The following is a 16909-nucleotide window of genomic DNA, read 5'->3' on the forward strand; positions in this document are numbered from 1 at the left end:
GCACTGAATACCAGAGAGACTCATGCATCTTTCTCACAGCACATTATGAACCTTCTCAACCTCCATACCTATCTGATTAACTCTCAAGGATGGGACAAGAGATACCTCTTTTCCTAGCCTCTCTCTGGGCTTCAGTGCTCAAGAGGTGAGCATTCCTTCTGTCTTCACCTACTTAGACTGAATGGGTGTCCTTGAGCAACATTACTTCATCACTCTGAGTAGATTCTTCAAGTAGTCTGGCATATGGAGTTCTTAAGGACTTGCAATTAATTGACATTATGATTCCTACCAGTGACTATGGGGCATCACTCTTGCTTCTGTCAGGGAATTATAGTTTCTTTAATCTTGACCAGATGAATCACTTTAGCTAAGAAAGGCCGCATACCACAGTTTCTTGGCTCATGAGAAGGCTTTTGAAGAGCACTGTTTATTTCCTCATGTTCTTCAATAGGGAGTACAGCAAAGAGTCAATGATATTGGCTAGCCCCCAGCATACAAAACAGAGGCTACTTTGATGCAACCAGATTGAATGAATCTCATATCCTACCAGTTCTCAGTGAAATCTAATGATGATTAAATACATTTGAAATTCTGTTCACTTTTCTTAAACTGTGAGCAGGCAACCTAGGTACCAGGGAATACAATGGTAAATAAGACTTGGTCTCTGCCCTCAGGAAAAAAAAATGACAAGGGCAACAATGGGATTGATGCTTTACATAATTATTTTATGTCATTTGTTCCTCACGGTAATACTATAAGGAAGATATTATCTTCTTTTTATGGCTCAGGAAACTAAGGGTTACCAAGTTTAAATTACTTATCCAAGCTCACACAGCTGGTCAGTGTCAGAGCTACTATTTGAACCCATTTCTATTTAATTCCAAAATCTAGTATAATAACCCCTCTATTATACTTACTTAATATGCTTCTGTTATTAATGACTTAAAAAGCATACAATTAACCTTTGCTTATATTTCATCATAAGATTCAAGGGTATAGGTAGAGAAACAAACATTTCAAAAATCTAATTTTAGGTATTGCTTTGAACTCCCTTTTTAATTACCTGTTTATCCATGGTTGCTAGGGACTAGAAAAACTGAACAATTTAGGTTAGTTCCTTCCACGTCCATGTCCCCTTTTAACTAAATTGCTGACAAAGAATTGAATGTTACAGAAAACATCAGGAAGGAAAGAAACAGTAGTTTATGCTATTATCATACTAAATATTTAAGGTTTACTAACATAGATTTGGGCAATAAATTCATAAAAATTAAAATCTTTTGTGCATCAAAAGATACTATCAACAGAGAAAAAAGACAACTCACAGAATAGGAGAAAATATTTGCAAATCATATATGCTAAGGGGTTAACATCCAAAATACATAGAGAACTCCTAAAACGCAACAACAAAAAACCAACAACCTGACTCAAAAAGTGGAGAAAGGACTTGAATAGACATTTTTCCAAGGATGATACACAAATGGCCAATAAACACATAACATGCTCAACATCACTAGTCATTTGGGAAATGCAAATCAAAACTACAATAATTCAATAGATACCACCTCACACTCATTAGTGTGACTACTATTTTTTTTTGAAAAAGATGAAAATAACAAGTGTTGGTGAGGATGTGGAGAAAATGGAAATCTTGTGCACTGTTAGTGGGAATGTAAAATGTACAGCCACTGTGGAAAGTAGTACGCTGATTCCTCAAAAGATTAAAAATAGAATTGCCGGGCTTCCCTGGTGGCGCAGTGGTTGAGAGTCCGCCTGCCGATGCAGGGCACTACGGGTTCGTGCCCCGGACCGGGAAGATCCCACATGCCGCGGAGCGGCTGGGCCCATGAGCCATGGCCGCTGAGCTTGCGCGTCCGGAGCCTGTGCTCCGCAACGGGACAGGCCACAACAGTGAGAGGCCCGCGTACCGCAAAAAAAAAACAAAAAAAAAAAATAGAATTGCCAAATGATCCAGCAATTCTACTTCTGGATATATACCGCCCAAAGTTAAAAGAAGTGTCTTGAAGAGATATTTGTGCACCTATGTTCATAGCAGCATTACTCACAATAGCTGAAATGTGGAAGAAACAGTAAGTGTCCATCGATGGATGAATGGATAAGCAAAATGTGTTATAAACATACAATAGAACATTTTTTGACAGTAAGAATATAGTTTTATTTATAGAATTAATAAAAGGAATATACCACACAAGTATTTTACACACAAAACACCTTAGACACAAAGATATGGAAGTGAATTTTTACAGTTTATTCACATTGAGTCTAGAATACTAGGTGACCCATTGTCACCTTTAAAAAACAGAACCTTGTCACATCTCTTGAATACAAATTAAACAGCTCAGACTGAGTTGGTCGAGGTCACATAGAATCTGGAACTCACTCTAGTCTGTGCCTTTACCCTAGCTCTTGAAGCTGCTACACTCGTGACAGAATAATTCAGTGGGTGGTGAATCAGACAAAACAAACACCAAACAGACTCTCCTTCACAGCATGGCAGGTGTGAGGGAAAGATAAACTTTAAACAAAGCTGTATTTATCTCGCAACAATGCCCCAACTGGAGCACTTTTTTTTTTTCCTATAGACAGATACTCCTAACACACGATTCTTCTGCTGCTCAAGAACCTTCAATGGCTCCCTAGTGCCTATGAACTCACAATGGCAGCATGTTAAGGCTGGACTTTTCTTGTTTGTGACTAGCCCCAGTGGCTTAGCTGAAATTGTCTAAGATTTGATTGGAATTCAGTATTAATTGTGAAGTGGGAGAGAGAGACTGAAGGCTTCATAACGGTTCTGGAATGTGCTTAATTTGGGCACTGAAAATCCAAATATTTTAGCATTCAACTCCCCTCATACAATAGAATATTATTCAGTCTTAAAAAGGAAGGAAATTCTGACACATACTACAACATAGGTGAACCTTGAGGACGTTAATGCTAAGTGAAATAAGCCAGTCAGAGAAAGACAATTACTATATGATTCCACTTATCTGAGGTACTTAGTAGTCAAAATCACCAAGACAGAAAGTAAAATGGTGGTTGTCAGAGCTGGGGGGAGGGAGAAATGGAGAGTTATTGATTAATAGTTATAGAGTTTCAGTTTTACAAGATGAAGGAGTTATGGAGTAGATGGTGGTGATAGTTGCACATTATGAATGTATTTAATACCACTGAACAGTACATTTAAAAATGGCTAAGATGGTAAATCATGTTATGTGTCTTTTACCCAATTAAAGTAATTGGGAAAAAAAGGTGTGGATAAGAATCAGAAGCAATTTTTACAAAAGACAATGACTAAAATTATACCCTAAAAGATTTGAGTTTGACTAGAAGGGAATACATGGAGCTTTTTAGCTCTAAACCCTCTTAGGTATGATATATGCCTATTGCTTACCCACTGGTATGGTCTCAAACAGTGTAAATAAACTATTTTTCATCGATTTTTGTAGTTTTGCCTGTCCTATCTGTTGCCATTGGTACATGGCAGAAACCTTGAACTAGAAGATAGCAGAGCATGTTCTCTTAATGGCTTTTGTAACCTGGCTTGAGTTGCTGGCAGTTTTGGCAAGCTGCTGCCTGAGTTGCTCTTCTTATCTCTTATTTTTATTATTTTTTAAAAGGGTCAGACCTTTTGAAATGGATGATAAAGTACGATAAGGTTGGAGTGGGGGAGATGCCAATAAATGATTCCTGCTATCTAGGAATAATTCCACCCTTTTATTCCAGCTTCCTGTTTCCTGTAACGCCAGATATGAGCAATCTTACTGAAGTGCTTTTAGAAGCGTTCTCCTTAGCTTTAGTGAGCTCCTCTCTGCTCATATTTCTGGGCAGGAAGATTGCCAGTTTCCATAACTATGATGTCAATTCCAACCAGGTGAGAGGACAGGCCTTTCTATTACTTTCTGTGACCCTTTAATCTTTGTTCTCTAACCTTAGCCTGCAGTTAAAATGAAGACTGGATTCTTCTGTAACCAGAGAGTCACTTGGACCATGATTTGAATTACAATTACCAAAGGATGTTGTAAAAAATTATTTTTAATTATTTACTTATTTTTGGCTGCGTTGGGTCTTCGTTGCTGTGTGGGGGCTTTCTCTGGTTGAGGCGAGTGGGGGCTACTCTTCGTTGTGGTGCGCGGGCTTCTCACCGTGGTGGCTTCTTTTGTTGCAGAGCACAGGCTCTAGGCACGCAGGCTTCAGTAGTTGTGGCACGTGGGCTCTAGAGTAGAGGCTCAGTAGTTATGGCACACGGGCTTAGTTGTTCCACGGCCTGTGGGATCTTCCCAGACCAGGGCTTGAACCTGTGTCCCCTGCATTTGCAGGCGGATTCTTAACCACTGCGCCACCAGGGAAGTCTTACCAAAGGATTTTTGAGAAGTGTGGCATACTTAACTCTGAAGCCACTTGAATTAATGTGTATGGTTACTCTAGAACAGATATGGTGTAGGGAGGCAAGAAGGTAATGTATGACATCATGTTGTTAAGCTAGCAGAGTTCCTCTCCTCTCCTTTTATCTTCCTTTCCACCAAGTCCTTAAAAGTCAACCACATGCCAAAGCACAATAAGAAATGCAGTGGAGGGACTTCCCTCGTGGTCCAGTAACTGACTCCGCTCTCCCAATGCAGGGGGCTCCGGGTTCCATCTCTGACCAGGGAACTAGAACCCACGTGCCACAACTAAGAGTTCGCATGCCACAACTAAAGAGATCCCGCATTCCACAACGAAGACCCAGTGCAGCCAAATAAATAAATAAATATTTTTTAAAAAGAAATGCAGTGGAATATCAAAACTAGGATAATAAAACAATTAAGTTGGCCTCCCAGAAATAGTCCTTCTCATTTTCTTTTTTTTAGTCTCCGACCATTTTGAGTTTGGCTTTTTCCCTAGAAATTAAAAAGAGAATATGGGGACTTCCCTGGAGGTCCAGTGATTAGAACTCGGTGCTTTCACTGCCGTGGCCCCAAGGTTCAATCCCTCGTCGGGGAACTAAGATCCTGCAAGCCGCTTGGCACGGCCTGGTGGCCTAATGGTTAGGATTCCGGGCTTTCACTGCCTGGCCCGGGTTCAATCGGTGTCCCGCTTTGACTTTAGGATAGTATAGAAGGAAGCAAGAAAAACAGTACTATATTTCTCCCTGTCATCCTAATTCCCAGCAATCATGCGGAAGAGAATAACAAGGCAAATGTCTCATTTACTCACTTTGAAAAAGGACTTTCCTTATGATCTCTAGCTAAAATGAAGAAATCAGATTTACCATCCTTCACTTCTTTCCAATAATATTTCAGTGTTATTTGAAGTGATGTACACAACCCTATCTTCATGCATAAGAAATAACAGTATACCTTTAGTTCAAACTCAAATCAGCCTTCTTTGACAAACAGTGGGCCTAAAGTATTTGCCATTTCTTTACAGGATTTAATAGCCATTGGCCTTTGCAATGTCGTCAGTTCATTTTTCAGATCTTATGTGTTTACTGGTGCTGTTGTCAGGACTATTATCCAGGATAAAACTGGAGGAAGACAACAGGTATGTGAAATAGAATTTGATCTCTAATATAGAAAGACACTTAGGTCTATTCATATGTATATTCACAGAAGGAGATTATATTAGTTTAACTATATTACTGTTTTAATGTGATGCTTGTTTGGGAAAAATTTGGATTTCATGCTTGGCTTATTTTTTGATTAGATTTTGTCTTAAAAGCTATCTGTCAATGTGGAACTTGAAAGTCATTTTCTATAAAAATACTGTTCTGTTAAAGGCTTCTATATATTAGCCCACAAAAAGCTACTTTCCATGTAACATACCTAAAAGATAATATTTCAGATAAACCAACCATCACCTATTAACATTTTTTTCTATGGGGAGATATATTCTCAGCCCTAGTCTGGGAAAATAATAATATAACTCTCTCCTTCCTGACAGCAGAACTAGAAACTTTCCTGGCTTCCTCAAAGGGCATGACAAGAGGCTTTCATGATAGAGAATAAAGTCTTTGTCTAGGCAAGCTTAGGGAATTTATGACCATTCTACCTTTGTGTAAGAGAAAATTATCTAGGTCAGACTCTATTCAGGTATCCTGAATTAGTAAACTAAATATATAGGGTATGGAAGGGAAGAAGGAAAGGGAAAATGTTGGCAGAGAAGGCTCTAAAGGCAAGCTCTCTAATTGTAGGTAAGATATTTTTTTTAAATTTATTTATTTCATTTACTTATTTTTGACTGTGTTGGGTCTTCGTTGCTGCGCGCGGGCTTTCTCTAGTTGCGGCGAGCAGGGGCTACTCTTCGTTGTAGTGCGCAGGCTTCTCATTGCAGTGGCTTCTGGTGTAGCAGAGCACGGGCTCCAGGTGTGTGGGCTCAGTAGTTGTGGCTCACGGGCTCTAGAGCGCAGGCTCAATAGTTGTGGCACACGGGCTTAGTTGCTCCGTGGCATGTGGCATCTTCCTGGACTAGGGCTCGAACCTGTGTCCCCTGCATTGGCAGGCAGATTCTTAAACACTGAGCCACCAGGGAAGCCCAGCAAGAGAGGTTTTTTTTTTTTTTTTTTTGCTGTACGCGGGCCTCTTACTGTTGTGGCCTCTCCTGTTGCGGAGCATAGGCTCCGGACGTGCAGGCTCAGCGGCCATGGCTCACGGACCCAGCTGCTCCGCGGCATGTGGGATCTTCCCGGTCCGGGGCACAAACCCGTGTCCCCTGCATCAGCAGGCGGACTCTCAACTACTGCGCCACCAGGGAAGCCCCGGCAAGAGAGTTTTTAAGTCCAATGTTCATGAGTTTTAAACTGACTAGATAAAAGTTACAACTTGACAACATGAGAGGTGTCCCATCTCAGTTATATAGCATGATTAAGTGTCAAAGAACTATCAGAATTGAACCTGGAGTAAGCCCATGGAATGAGTCCGGGGATCAGGAGGCACAGAAACAGTGACAGAAGTCAAAGACAAGCTTAGGCCACAGCAGCACAGTAGGGAGGTATAGCCATGGTCAAAAAGTAAAGTGTCAGAAGAATGGACACTGAATTTGAGTGGGGAAAGATAAAGTGTCACAGTCCATGGGTAAATATAAGTGAAATATAAGGTGAAAGCTAATAAAAGTCAGAAGATTGGGCAGGGGTGAGAACATGGGTCTAGAGTAAGCCCATACCACATGATTTTATATGGACTGAGTTTTTTTGTCATAGAGCTTCTGCCAGACACATTGGCCTTTAAGGTGTATGTAGCTGTTTTGCACTACTATTTGACCAAAAGAAGCAAGATGAGTTACGTTAAAAAGAAGGATATTCTATGCAAGTCTGAAAAAATTTTGAAGTCAAAATGAGAGGATTTTATGGTAAGAAAAAATGGAAATTCTGGACAATAGTTCCCACTGACTTGTGACCACACACTTTATTTAATATACCAGCATAACAAATTTGGGGAGAAAAGATGCATGTGGTTGGAAAAAACTAAATCACGGTGCAGGTAAAATTAAGTGCAGAATAAATTTTAAAATGCCGTAAATATTGCAAGAAGGAGAATGATGGATAAAGTGAGACTTTCATGGATCATTGCAAGAGGGTTAGGATATGTATAGATGGAGGGAGGGAAGAAGGGCTTCAGTTCAGCCTCAGAGTTGCCTTTAGCCTGTTGGACAAAGTGCTTGCTTCAAAGGTTGCCGATGGCTCTCATTCTGTTTTCTGCTATGGCATTGTTCTCCCCTACCAATGACATCTCTCTTTGTGGTACAGTGACCCTTCAAAGGGAAGTATGTCCCCAGGGATACTGATAAGTCCTTCCCCAAGACCCTGACTTGCCCAGGGCAAATTGCTTGTTCAAGTAGAGAATGCCCCTGACCCTGGCCCTCCACATTGGAGCTACCCCACCTCCAGTAAGTTTCTGATCTGGACTCATTCAGCCTTCTTCATCCCATAGCAGGGGTTATTCTCTCCACCCTTTTTCTCTGGGGACTTTTGATTCACTCTGCCTGAGAACACCCCTACTTTTTCAAATCTCCTCAGGACTGCAGGAAAGAGAGGCTAGGGGGCTGGCTCTGAACCTCTCCGACATGACTTGTCACCAGGAGCCACTTATATATATATGTATTATGTATGTGTGTATGTATGTATGTGTATATGGATGTATGTCTGACATAAATACAAACTGTATAAAATGTGTCTGGATTTCACTTTAATTTCTTCCTGTCTAGAACCCACTTGTCTTTACTGGTTGTAGCAAAACCTATCAGCCCTTCCAGCCATGGCCTGGGCCTGCTCATCCAGTTCTGACCACTATGCTTCCCTCTTCTCTGTGATTGGGTTCTTTTCCTTGTTCTCTGCTTTCCAAGGACCAGCCTTCTTGCCTTGTCCCCAGGCTCCCAGAACTGCTTTTAAAAATGAGTTATTGGGCTTCCCTGGTGGCGCAGTGGTTGAGAGTCCGCCTGCCGATGCAGGGGACGCGGGTTCGTGCCCCGGTCTGGGAAGATTCCCACATGCCGCGGAGCGGCTGGGCCCGTGAGCCATGGCCGCTGAGCCTGCGCGTCCAGAGCCTGTGCTCCGCAACAGGAGAGACCACAACAGTGAGAGGCCCGCGTACGGCAAAAAAAAAAGAGTTATTATTTTAAAAAAGAAAAGAAAAAAATTATCAAAGAGAGAAATGAGCTGTGTTCTTTTTAGAGGAAGAAGATAGGGCAGTGGAGAGAGCCTGGATTTTGGAGTCAACTGGTCAGGTGGATTGAAACCTGACTCAGTAATTCTAGATGTGTGACCCTGGGCAAGTTACTTTCACTTTCTGAGGCTCTAGTCCTTACCTGTAAAATGGGGATTAGGATAACCTTTCAGTTGTGAGAATTAAACTGGATGACAATAGGGCCCACCATAGTGCGTGTCACTTAAGATGTTCAAATATCAGAGCTTCCACCCCAGGTCCCTAGTGCCCTGGCTGGTCCATCGTAATGTACTGTCCGCTGCTTATGGAGCATTTGGTGTCTGAGGTTCTGCATGTCAGTAGTGGCTGTGTTTTATGTGACCTCACATTGCCTTGAATGCCCAGAAAGAAGGTAGAGTCAGTCTTTGTTCAAGAAAGCCTGGAAAAGTGATGGAAAATCAGAGCAGAAAAGCAAAACATGCATGAGATGTAAAGTTGTACATGCTCGTTGTCTCTAGACCCTGTTCAGGCACTGAGTCTGGGATTCTGAGAGCCATCAAGCATCCTCTTAAGGCACAGTGCCACCAAGGATGGCCCTCTGATCCCAAAGCCCACCCCTTTGCGTGTGCAGCCATGGGGGACACACAATTATTGGCAGGCCTCCCTGAGCAGCAAGTTTTATGGGATTCAGTGTCTGGTTTGTGCTCATTTTAAACTAGGTTTATACAGCTAATTTTGGTGTCTGTATGTCTTCGCTTCCTTAAAAATAATCAGAAGAATTTTGGAGAAAGGAGTAGAAGGAAGGAAAAGTCCTGATATATTTTCCTGTGCTAATCAAAGCAGTTTCTTCTTATAGTGCAAGACTGCCTGAAGCTAGACTCTAAAACTCGACGCAGCAACAGGCTGATATGTACATTGGCTGGAGGAACTTATGGCTTCAGTTACTTTTTTTTAGTTCCACAGTGTATAAAATGTTTGCCATGAGAACTTCCTGAGGTTCAGTTACAGTGATCCATTCTCCTGAATCCTTCTCCCTTCACTCTTCTCTCAAGGTTCAACTTTTCCATGTTGGCTTGGTCCCATTAGCTGTGCATCAGCTGGGATGGGGAAAGAAGGAAGTAGGATGTTGATTTCATTGCGATTATTTTCAGCGATACATTTATATGGCAAATAGCAGTGAGTAGTGAGAGGGAATCCAGTAGGAAGTTATTTTTTTCACACCTAATAAAAAAAGAGAAAAAAAGTTAGAGAATCATTGCTGAGTGGTCATTTAATGGTTTAGATTTAAGGTTGCTTGTTCTTGCTTGTATATGCCATTGTTTTGATTTGTGGTTACATACAGTTTTATTCCCCCTCCACCCCCATCACAGTGGGCAATTATGATGCTTTATATTATTTTTTCTTAGTAGGGGCTTAAACAATGGAAATTTATCAATAGAGGATATAATGAGTTCAAGATTATGTCCAGAGAGCCTTGAGATTATAAAGGGAACTATGTTTCTTAGCTTTCTACCTGTATTTGCCAATCTGAATCACTGCTTACCAAGTAGTACTGAGCTCAGAGTAGTCAACCCAGGTGGGATAGGACCCAGAGCTCCTATATACAGCCCTGACTCATGTGCATAACCTTTTTTGATGGCAGTGAGGCAGAGGGAAACTGAAGTAGGGAAATCAGAAGTGAATATCATGGTGTTTTTAAGATGAAGCACCACTGAAGCTGTTAGATGGCAAGTTATCCAGGCTCCAAAAGAGCGAGGTGGAACGGTTGGGATTTTAGGGCTGACAGTGATGAGTCTACCAGGGCTTTTCTAAACTGTTCAAAGAAGGGTTAAATTTAGGATGAAATGCAGGCTGGATTTTAGGAGACTTCAGAGTCATAGCACAAAGCTAGGGCAAGAAAGATTCAGATATCCAAGACAATCTGGGACTTTTCAGAAAGCCTCCATACGTCCAATCAACAAGAATTTATTGAGTACCTAGTATGTGTTTAGCACTTTGGCAGGACCTGAAAATGTCAGTTCACCAAAAATGCACTTATGCTGGATGGTTATACTCAACCCCTTTTAAGAAAAAAATGACATGCTTCTCACCAAGCAGAAGGCCTCAGTTGCAGACAGGGACAAATACATTCCTGATGGTCTCTCTCCAACTGGCTCTGTCTCCTCAGTTTGCATCTCTGGTAGGCGCAGTTGTGATGCTGCTCCTGATGGTGAAGGTGGGACGCTTTTTCTACAAACTGCCAAATGTAAGTAAAACTAATCAAATAGCTAAGTCAAGAAAGAATGGATCTCCAGATTACATCTTGGTGGGGCATCTCTGAGGAGAACTGCATTCAACTGATCCCCAGTGGTGGTCCCAGCCTATTTCTAGTTCCTTTTCTTTAAAATAATAGCCACTGCCTCACAGGATTGGGAGTTAAATAAGATAATATGTATAATATAGAGAGAATGGTTTTGAGCTAGTAATAAGCACTCAAACAATTGTTATTTTTCTCGTTCCCGTTAATCTTTTTTTTTTTTTTTTTTTTTTTGCTTAAGCTATAAAGTAAGCTTTGGAAGTAAGGATTCAGTTAAACATGACCAAAATAGACTTCTGATGCCAGAACACCCAATACCACCACAGACTTGGAAGCTCATTGTGCATTCATGCCATCTGTTTTCCTAAATAGTTTCCAGAAGTCCTTGTTCTGCATTCATGTGAACTCAATCCCCCTACTGCTGCCACACTGCCTCTTGGTCAGTTCAGAACACTAAAGGCAGCATCTAAAAATTGAGTTTTAACTCTGTGTTCAGCTAGGATGCCTCTATATACTTATGTGCCATTTCTTCCCTTTGTGTGAGACGGATGACCTTACATTTAGAGATGCCAGGTGCATTAATTACTAGCTATAATTGATTTGTTCTAAGTGACAATACAGATCAATGCCCAGTCATCATAATTTCCTTTTAAATTTCCTTAATGTTCCCTTTAGCCATTTTTAGATAGTACTAAGGGAGTGGGGAGGAGATTTTATTCCTGGTGCAGCAGCCTGGTTACACACTGAGGTGGCAGTCCCTAAGCTGGTGTGGTTGTAAATATTATGCCCATCCTTTTGAATGCGTTTATTCCACCTGGTAAATATCAGGTTTCAGTAGAGCAGGACCATCTCAAGGCTGTTGCTGCCTTCTGCTCTTGTGATTCAGGGACCTTGGAAACCAGCCATGGAATATATGCATGGTGGGTGGGATTAAGCTTCTGTTTATCACACAAGCTGTCCTCTGATTCCCAGCAGAAGCCATCTACAGAATTTAGTTTATATAGCACCTTTGGTGCTGTAACTCTTGGGAGTCTATTTTCAGAGGGCCACTCACTAATTTACTTTGAACAATGATATTTTTCCATTCTAGAAGAGTCAGAATTTTTAAAAATCTCAAATAAAAATCTGTCAGAATTCACTAAAGGGTAGTGATAAAAGTAGGTAAGCCCTCCCTTACTATAAATATGTTGGGGATAGAACAGCCCTTGCTTTTGGCCAACCATGTTATGGCATGTTATTTTTATATCATCTAGTTAGGATGTTTCTGGGTGAGAAAATGTGAATACAATCTGATCAGTGGAATATCTGAATTTCTATAACACTGGGACTTTATGAGTATTAAACTACAAATGATTCCTTCCTTCTTTGAACGACTGTGGATAGCTTGTTGCAAAATCCTTAGGAGAGTAATTGGTGGAACATCCTGGCTAGGATCTCAACTAGTTAGCAACAGAACCAACATAAATTTTTTAAAAACGTAATACAGGGACTTCCCTGGCAGTCCAGTTGTTAGGACTTCGTCTTCCAGTGCCCGGGGTACGGGTTCGATCCCTGGTCAGAGAGCTAAGATCCCACGTGCCTCATGGCCAAAAAACCAAAACATAAAACAGAATAAAATATTATAACAAATTCAGTAAAAATTTTTTAAAAATAGTCCTCATCAAAAAAAACTTTAAAAAAACCATAATGCAAATAGTATATTCAATATTGTTCCAATTTTGTGTGAAAAAATACATAGGCTATACCAAAATGTTAACAATGGTTATCTCTTGTATGATGGAAATTATATATAAATTCAATTCTTCTTTACACATGAGCACGTTTTATCTTAATATTAAGAAAGGTAAGGGCTTCCCTGGTAGCGCAGTGGTTGAGAGTCCGCCTGCCGATGCAGGGGACGCGGGTTCATACCCCGATCCGGGAAGATCCCACACGCCGCGGTGCGGCTGGGCTCATGAGCCATGGCCGCTGAGCCTGCACGTCCGGAGCCTGTGCTCTGCAAGGGGAGAGGCCACAACAGTGAGAGGCCCGCGTACCGGAAAAAAAAAAAAAGAAAGGTAAAAATTTTATTGTATATTATGTCATGAAAAGATTTGTTTCCTCTTCATACTCCATACCTCAAGCCAAAAACCTGGTAAAAGCCCTATGAAGTTGAATTTCTTATCTTTCCTACCACATCTCCCTGCAAATTGTGGAAATTTTGGGAGATTCTTGACTGGAAAGAAGATGAAGATGGGAAACAAGTAATTTCTGCTGACTTCATCTTTGTTCTTCCCTCCTCTACTGACCTGTTAAGACCAAGTGGTCACTGAGTAACCTCAGAAAATAAGAGTAAGCTTGGATCCAATCCATTCCTGATGATAGGATCAGTTCTAATTCCCAGGCAGAGTATATAGAAGAGAGGATGGCTAGGAAAAGGATGAGGAATGTTTCTTAAAGTAGGTTCAATTCTACTTTGAGGCCCTGATGATTTTACATCCCTATGAGTATCCATCTTCATTTTCTTACATTTAAGACACTTTCTTTCCCTTAGAAAGGGAGACGTGCTTACTTTTAAAACTTTGGAAAATTCACAATAGATAAAAATCTATTTTTTAGATAGACTGGTTACACACTGAGGTGGCAGTCTCTGAAGCCATAGTCACAAATAAACCACTATTAACATTTTGGCATATGTCTAACCAATATTATTCTCTATAAATAGTACTTTGCATAATTGTGATCTAACTGTACAATCTGGTATTCTTGTTTTAATTTAATATGTAGCATGATACTCCATACTATAACTTAATCATCTTAAATTAGGTTATCTGAATTTTTGTTATTATAAATAACACAACAGTGAGCAATTTTGTACATCTACCCTTTTCTATATTTAAGATAGATTTCTAAGAGTAAAACAAAATTTCTGTGTGAAAGCATATTAGCATTTCTTGATATATTGCCAAATTATTTTCCAAAAGGGCAATACTCAACACCCATTTTTATGGGATGTCCTCAATGTTTTAAATTTGCTAATTTAATTTGATGGACAAAAATTGGTATCTCATCATTGAAATAATTGTAGTACATCATGATTAGACTTGAAAAAAGCCCAACTGAAACTATTTCAGCATTCCTGTGAGTGGAAATTCTCTTAATTTGTCATCCCTTCTGAGAATGGTTTCTAAGCAACATCGGTAACATAGATTATGTCAAGCAAACTAGACAAAGCAAGGCCAAGTAGGCAAAGATAAGAAAAATGGCCAAAGGTGCCAGCCTCCCTGAGGGCTTGCCTCAGACACCAAAGTGACAACATGGAAGCAGAAGGGGCTAGATGATCATAACCTGCGGGTACTCTTCCTCTCACTGTCAGGGTAAGTAATCAGTGACCTGAATCTAAAAGGGGCTTGTGGATTTTGGCTGTCCGAGCACCATGGACGGCGAGGTCCTGGGAGAGGATGCGCTGCTGCGGAAGCTCAGGGACAGCCGCCGCCGCTTCCAGAGGCGCATGCAGCAGCTGATAGAGAAGTACAACCAGCCCTTCGAGGATGCCCCGGTGGTGCAGATGTCCACGCTGACCTACGAGACACCCCAGGGATTGCGAATTTGGGGAGGAAGATTAATAAAGGAAAGAAATACAGGACAAATCCAGGGCTCCCCGGTGAAGACGGACAACAGGACAGATGGACCCATGCGAATCCCAGCTGGAGGTCACGAGCTTCCCTTGCCCTGCACACAAGGTGAGGATTCAATAAGCAGTGATACTGATACAACTTTATTCCAAGAAGATGTGGTTGCTGGTAACTTGATGCCTGCAGTGCCTTGGAGCCCATTGAAAAATGAGCTAAGGAGGAAGTACTTGACACAAGTGGATATCCTGCTGCAGGATGAAGGGTGTTTGGAGTGTGCCAGTTACGGAGAGGGAAAGGACACCCGTGTGACCCTGGTCCCTTCATTGGCCTCACCCGCCAGCCCTGCCCGAGGATACTATGGTGGCATCTCTGAAGAGAGCCCCGGTGGCCCATTTCAGCCAACCTCATTGCCCAGAGAGGGTGATGCTTTGCACTCTTGCTCAGCAGGCCTGGCCCTGGTGCCGAGGGGTGATGGCATCTCCTTACAGGGAGGGACCGGTGGCAGCAGCTTCTCAAGCAGCGCATGCTCTGAGGCTGAGGACGTCTGCAATGCAACACTCAGCGATCTGTATGTGGGCATGCTACACTCCATGAGCTGCCTGCTGGGTGTGAGGCCCTCCTGCGTCATCTCCACCAAGACGTTCATCCACCAGAACTGGAGCTCCAAGCGGAGGCCCAGGTGTCAGAGCAGAATGGACAGAACGAGCTGCAGAGGAGGCAGGCGCTCTCGGAGGAGCCCCCAGGAGAGACGTCCACCCGGCTCCGAACCTGCGAAGGACGTGGCAGTGTTAAGAGATCGCGAGAACGTACTCGATGTTTCTGGCCATAAGATGGGTTTAAAATTGGGAAGGGCTTTTTTTGAAGTAAACAAACCCCAGATCCACGCATTCGCTTCACATTGGAAGGAGCTTCCGAGAACGCCTCAGAAGGATCATTCTTCATTGACTTACTTAGACTCCAATGCAGTGTATCATCTTGATCAGGAAAATAGATTCATGACATTAAAGTGGTTGATTTCTCCTGTAAAAATAGGTTCTAGACCCAGAGTACCGCCGGGTGAGGGAGGGAATCGTTATAGGGAGATGGAAATCAGATTTGACGAGCTTCATCAGGAATATTGCTCGAATCTTAGGAAGCAGCCCTGCCTGACTTACCTTCCCGGCTCCTCGGCTGTGGATGTGTACAGAGGTGGTCCAGCAAGCCCTGGTAGCCCCCAGGGCGTAGAAGCCCACAGGCCGAGTAGCCCTCTCCGCAGAGCAAAAGCTAAGAGGTTGAGTGAGGCTTTTGAAAGCCTGGGCAAAGGATCTATCAGAGAGGGTAGCTGCCCACCAAAGAGTGATTCCTTCCCTTCGCTTTCAAAGACCACCTCCACATGTAGCCCGGGCCGCTCGGAGCAGACCTCTGACCTTGCTTGTCAAGGAAATGATCTGGGAGGATTTAGGAAGTCAGTATCACTCAACAAAGCCATTTCAGTACCCAGGGTACAACCTCCAGCCTGTGCCAGGGATCGTTACGATGACATTAAAGAAAAATTTGACAAGCTTCATCAAAAGTATTGCCAAAAATCGCTTCAGCAGACGCAGGTGCCTTTATGTACCAGAGCATCTCCAGATAAAGCAAGTGTGGGAGTTTGGTATCAAAAAGAAGACTTCTCAGGAAAATTCCATCCAGACTCTGGCTCCCAGGGCCCCCTGAACTTGTCATCGTCACCCCAGCAGAGCATTAAAAGTCCCCTTGGCTCAAACACAATTAGGGCCCCTCCATCTACAGGTTTTGCTCTCGATGCCAGCTGGGGCCATCAAGTGCCCACAAAACGACGCCGATTATCAGACCCTCAGGTGTGCAGACGGTGGGCTGGACCCTGGGATTTCTCACCTGTGGGCAGAGCCATCCCGAGGCCTGGGGAAGAGGCTGGCTCTTTACAGGTCACCTGGGAAGAGAAGAAGTGGAAAGAACAACACATCTTTCAGGATGGAAGAGAAAAGTGATTTCGTGTTAGAAAACCTCAAAGCTGAAAATCTGTTGCCAAGTTATTCTGAAGCATTCCCTCTTGCCTCTCTGATTTTTGTGTATTTTTTTTAAATTCTCAAGAATATGTGACAACTTGCTTTGCTTATCTGCCCTTCAAAGCAAATTTCTATGAAATTGGTTCCGTTGAGATGACTCTCTGGGTTCTTGGAAATTATTTGAATAAAGTTGACCAATTTAAAAAATAAATAAAAAATAAAAGGGACTTGTGGTAGCTGTACCAGCCAAATGAGTGACCTGGCCTTGCCTTGTTTTGTGCGTTTGACAAATTATGGAGGTGAGCAGAGAAAAACGTGGAGAAAACTTATTTGATTAGACAATGAGTCAAAGCATGG

At 42.2% G+C, this 16909-nt stretch overlaps 1 protein-coding gene and 1 pseudogene across 1 annotated transcript in view; both read left to right on the forward strand.

Annotated features, from left to right (window-relative positions):
- Positions 1-16909, forward strand: part of SLC26A8 (solute carrier family 26 member 8) — a 73349-nt gene that overhangs the window by 44883 nt on the left and 11557 nt on the right. Inside the window, 3 exon segments of the mRNA XM_067753193.1 lie at positions 3745-3892; positions 5428-5541; positions 10804-10881. Coding sequence (XP_067609294.1) covers positions 3745-3892; positions 5428-5541; positions 10804-10881 — 340 coding nt within the window.
- On the forward strand, positions 14144-16742 carry LOC137232062 (Holliday junction recognition protein pseudogene; annotated as a pseudogene).

The sequence above is a fragment of the Pseudorca crassidens genome, chromosome 10, assembly GCF_039906515.1.
Source record: "Pseudorca crassidens isolate mPseCra1 chromosome 10, mPseCra1.hap1, whole genome shotgun sequence".
NCBI lineage: Eukaryota > Metazoa > Chordata > Mammalia > Artiodactyla > Delphinidae > Pseudorca > Pseudorca crassidens.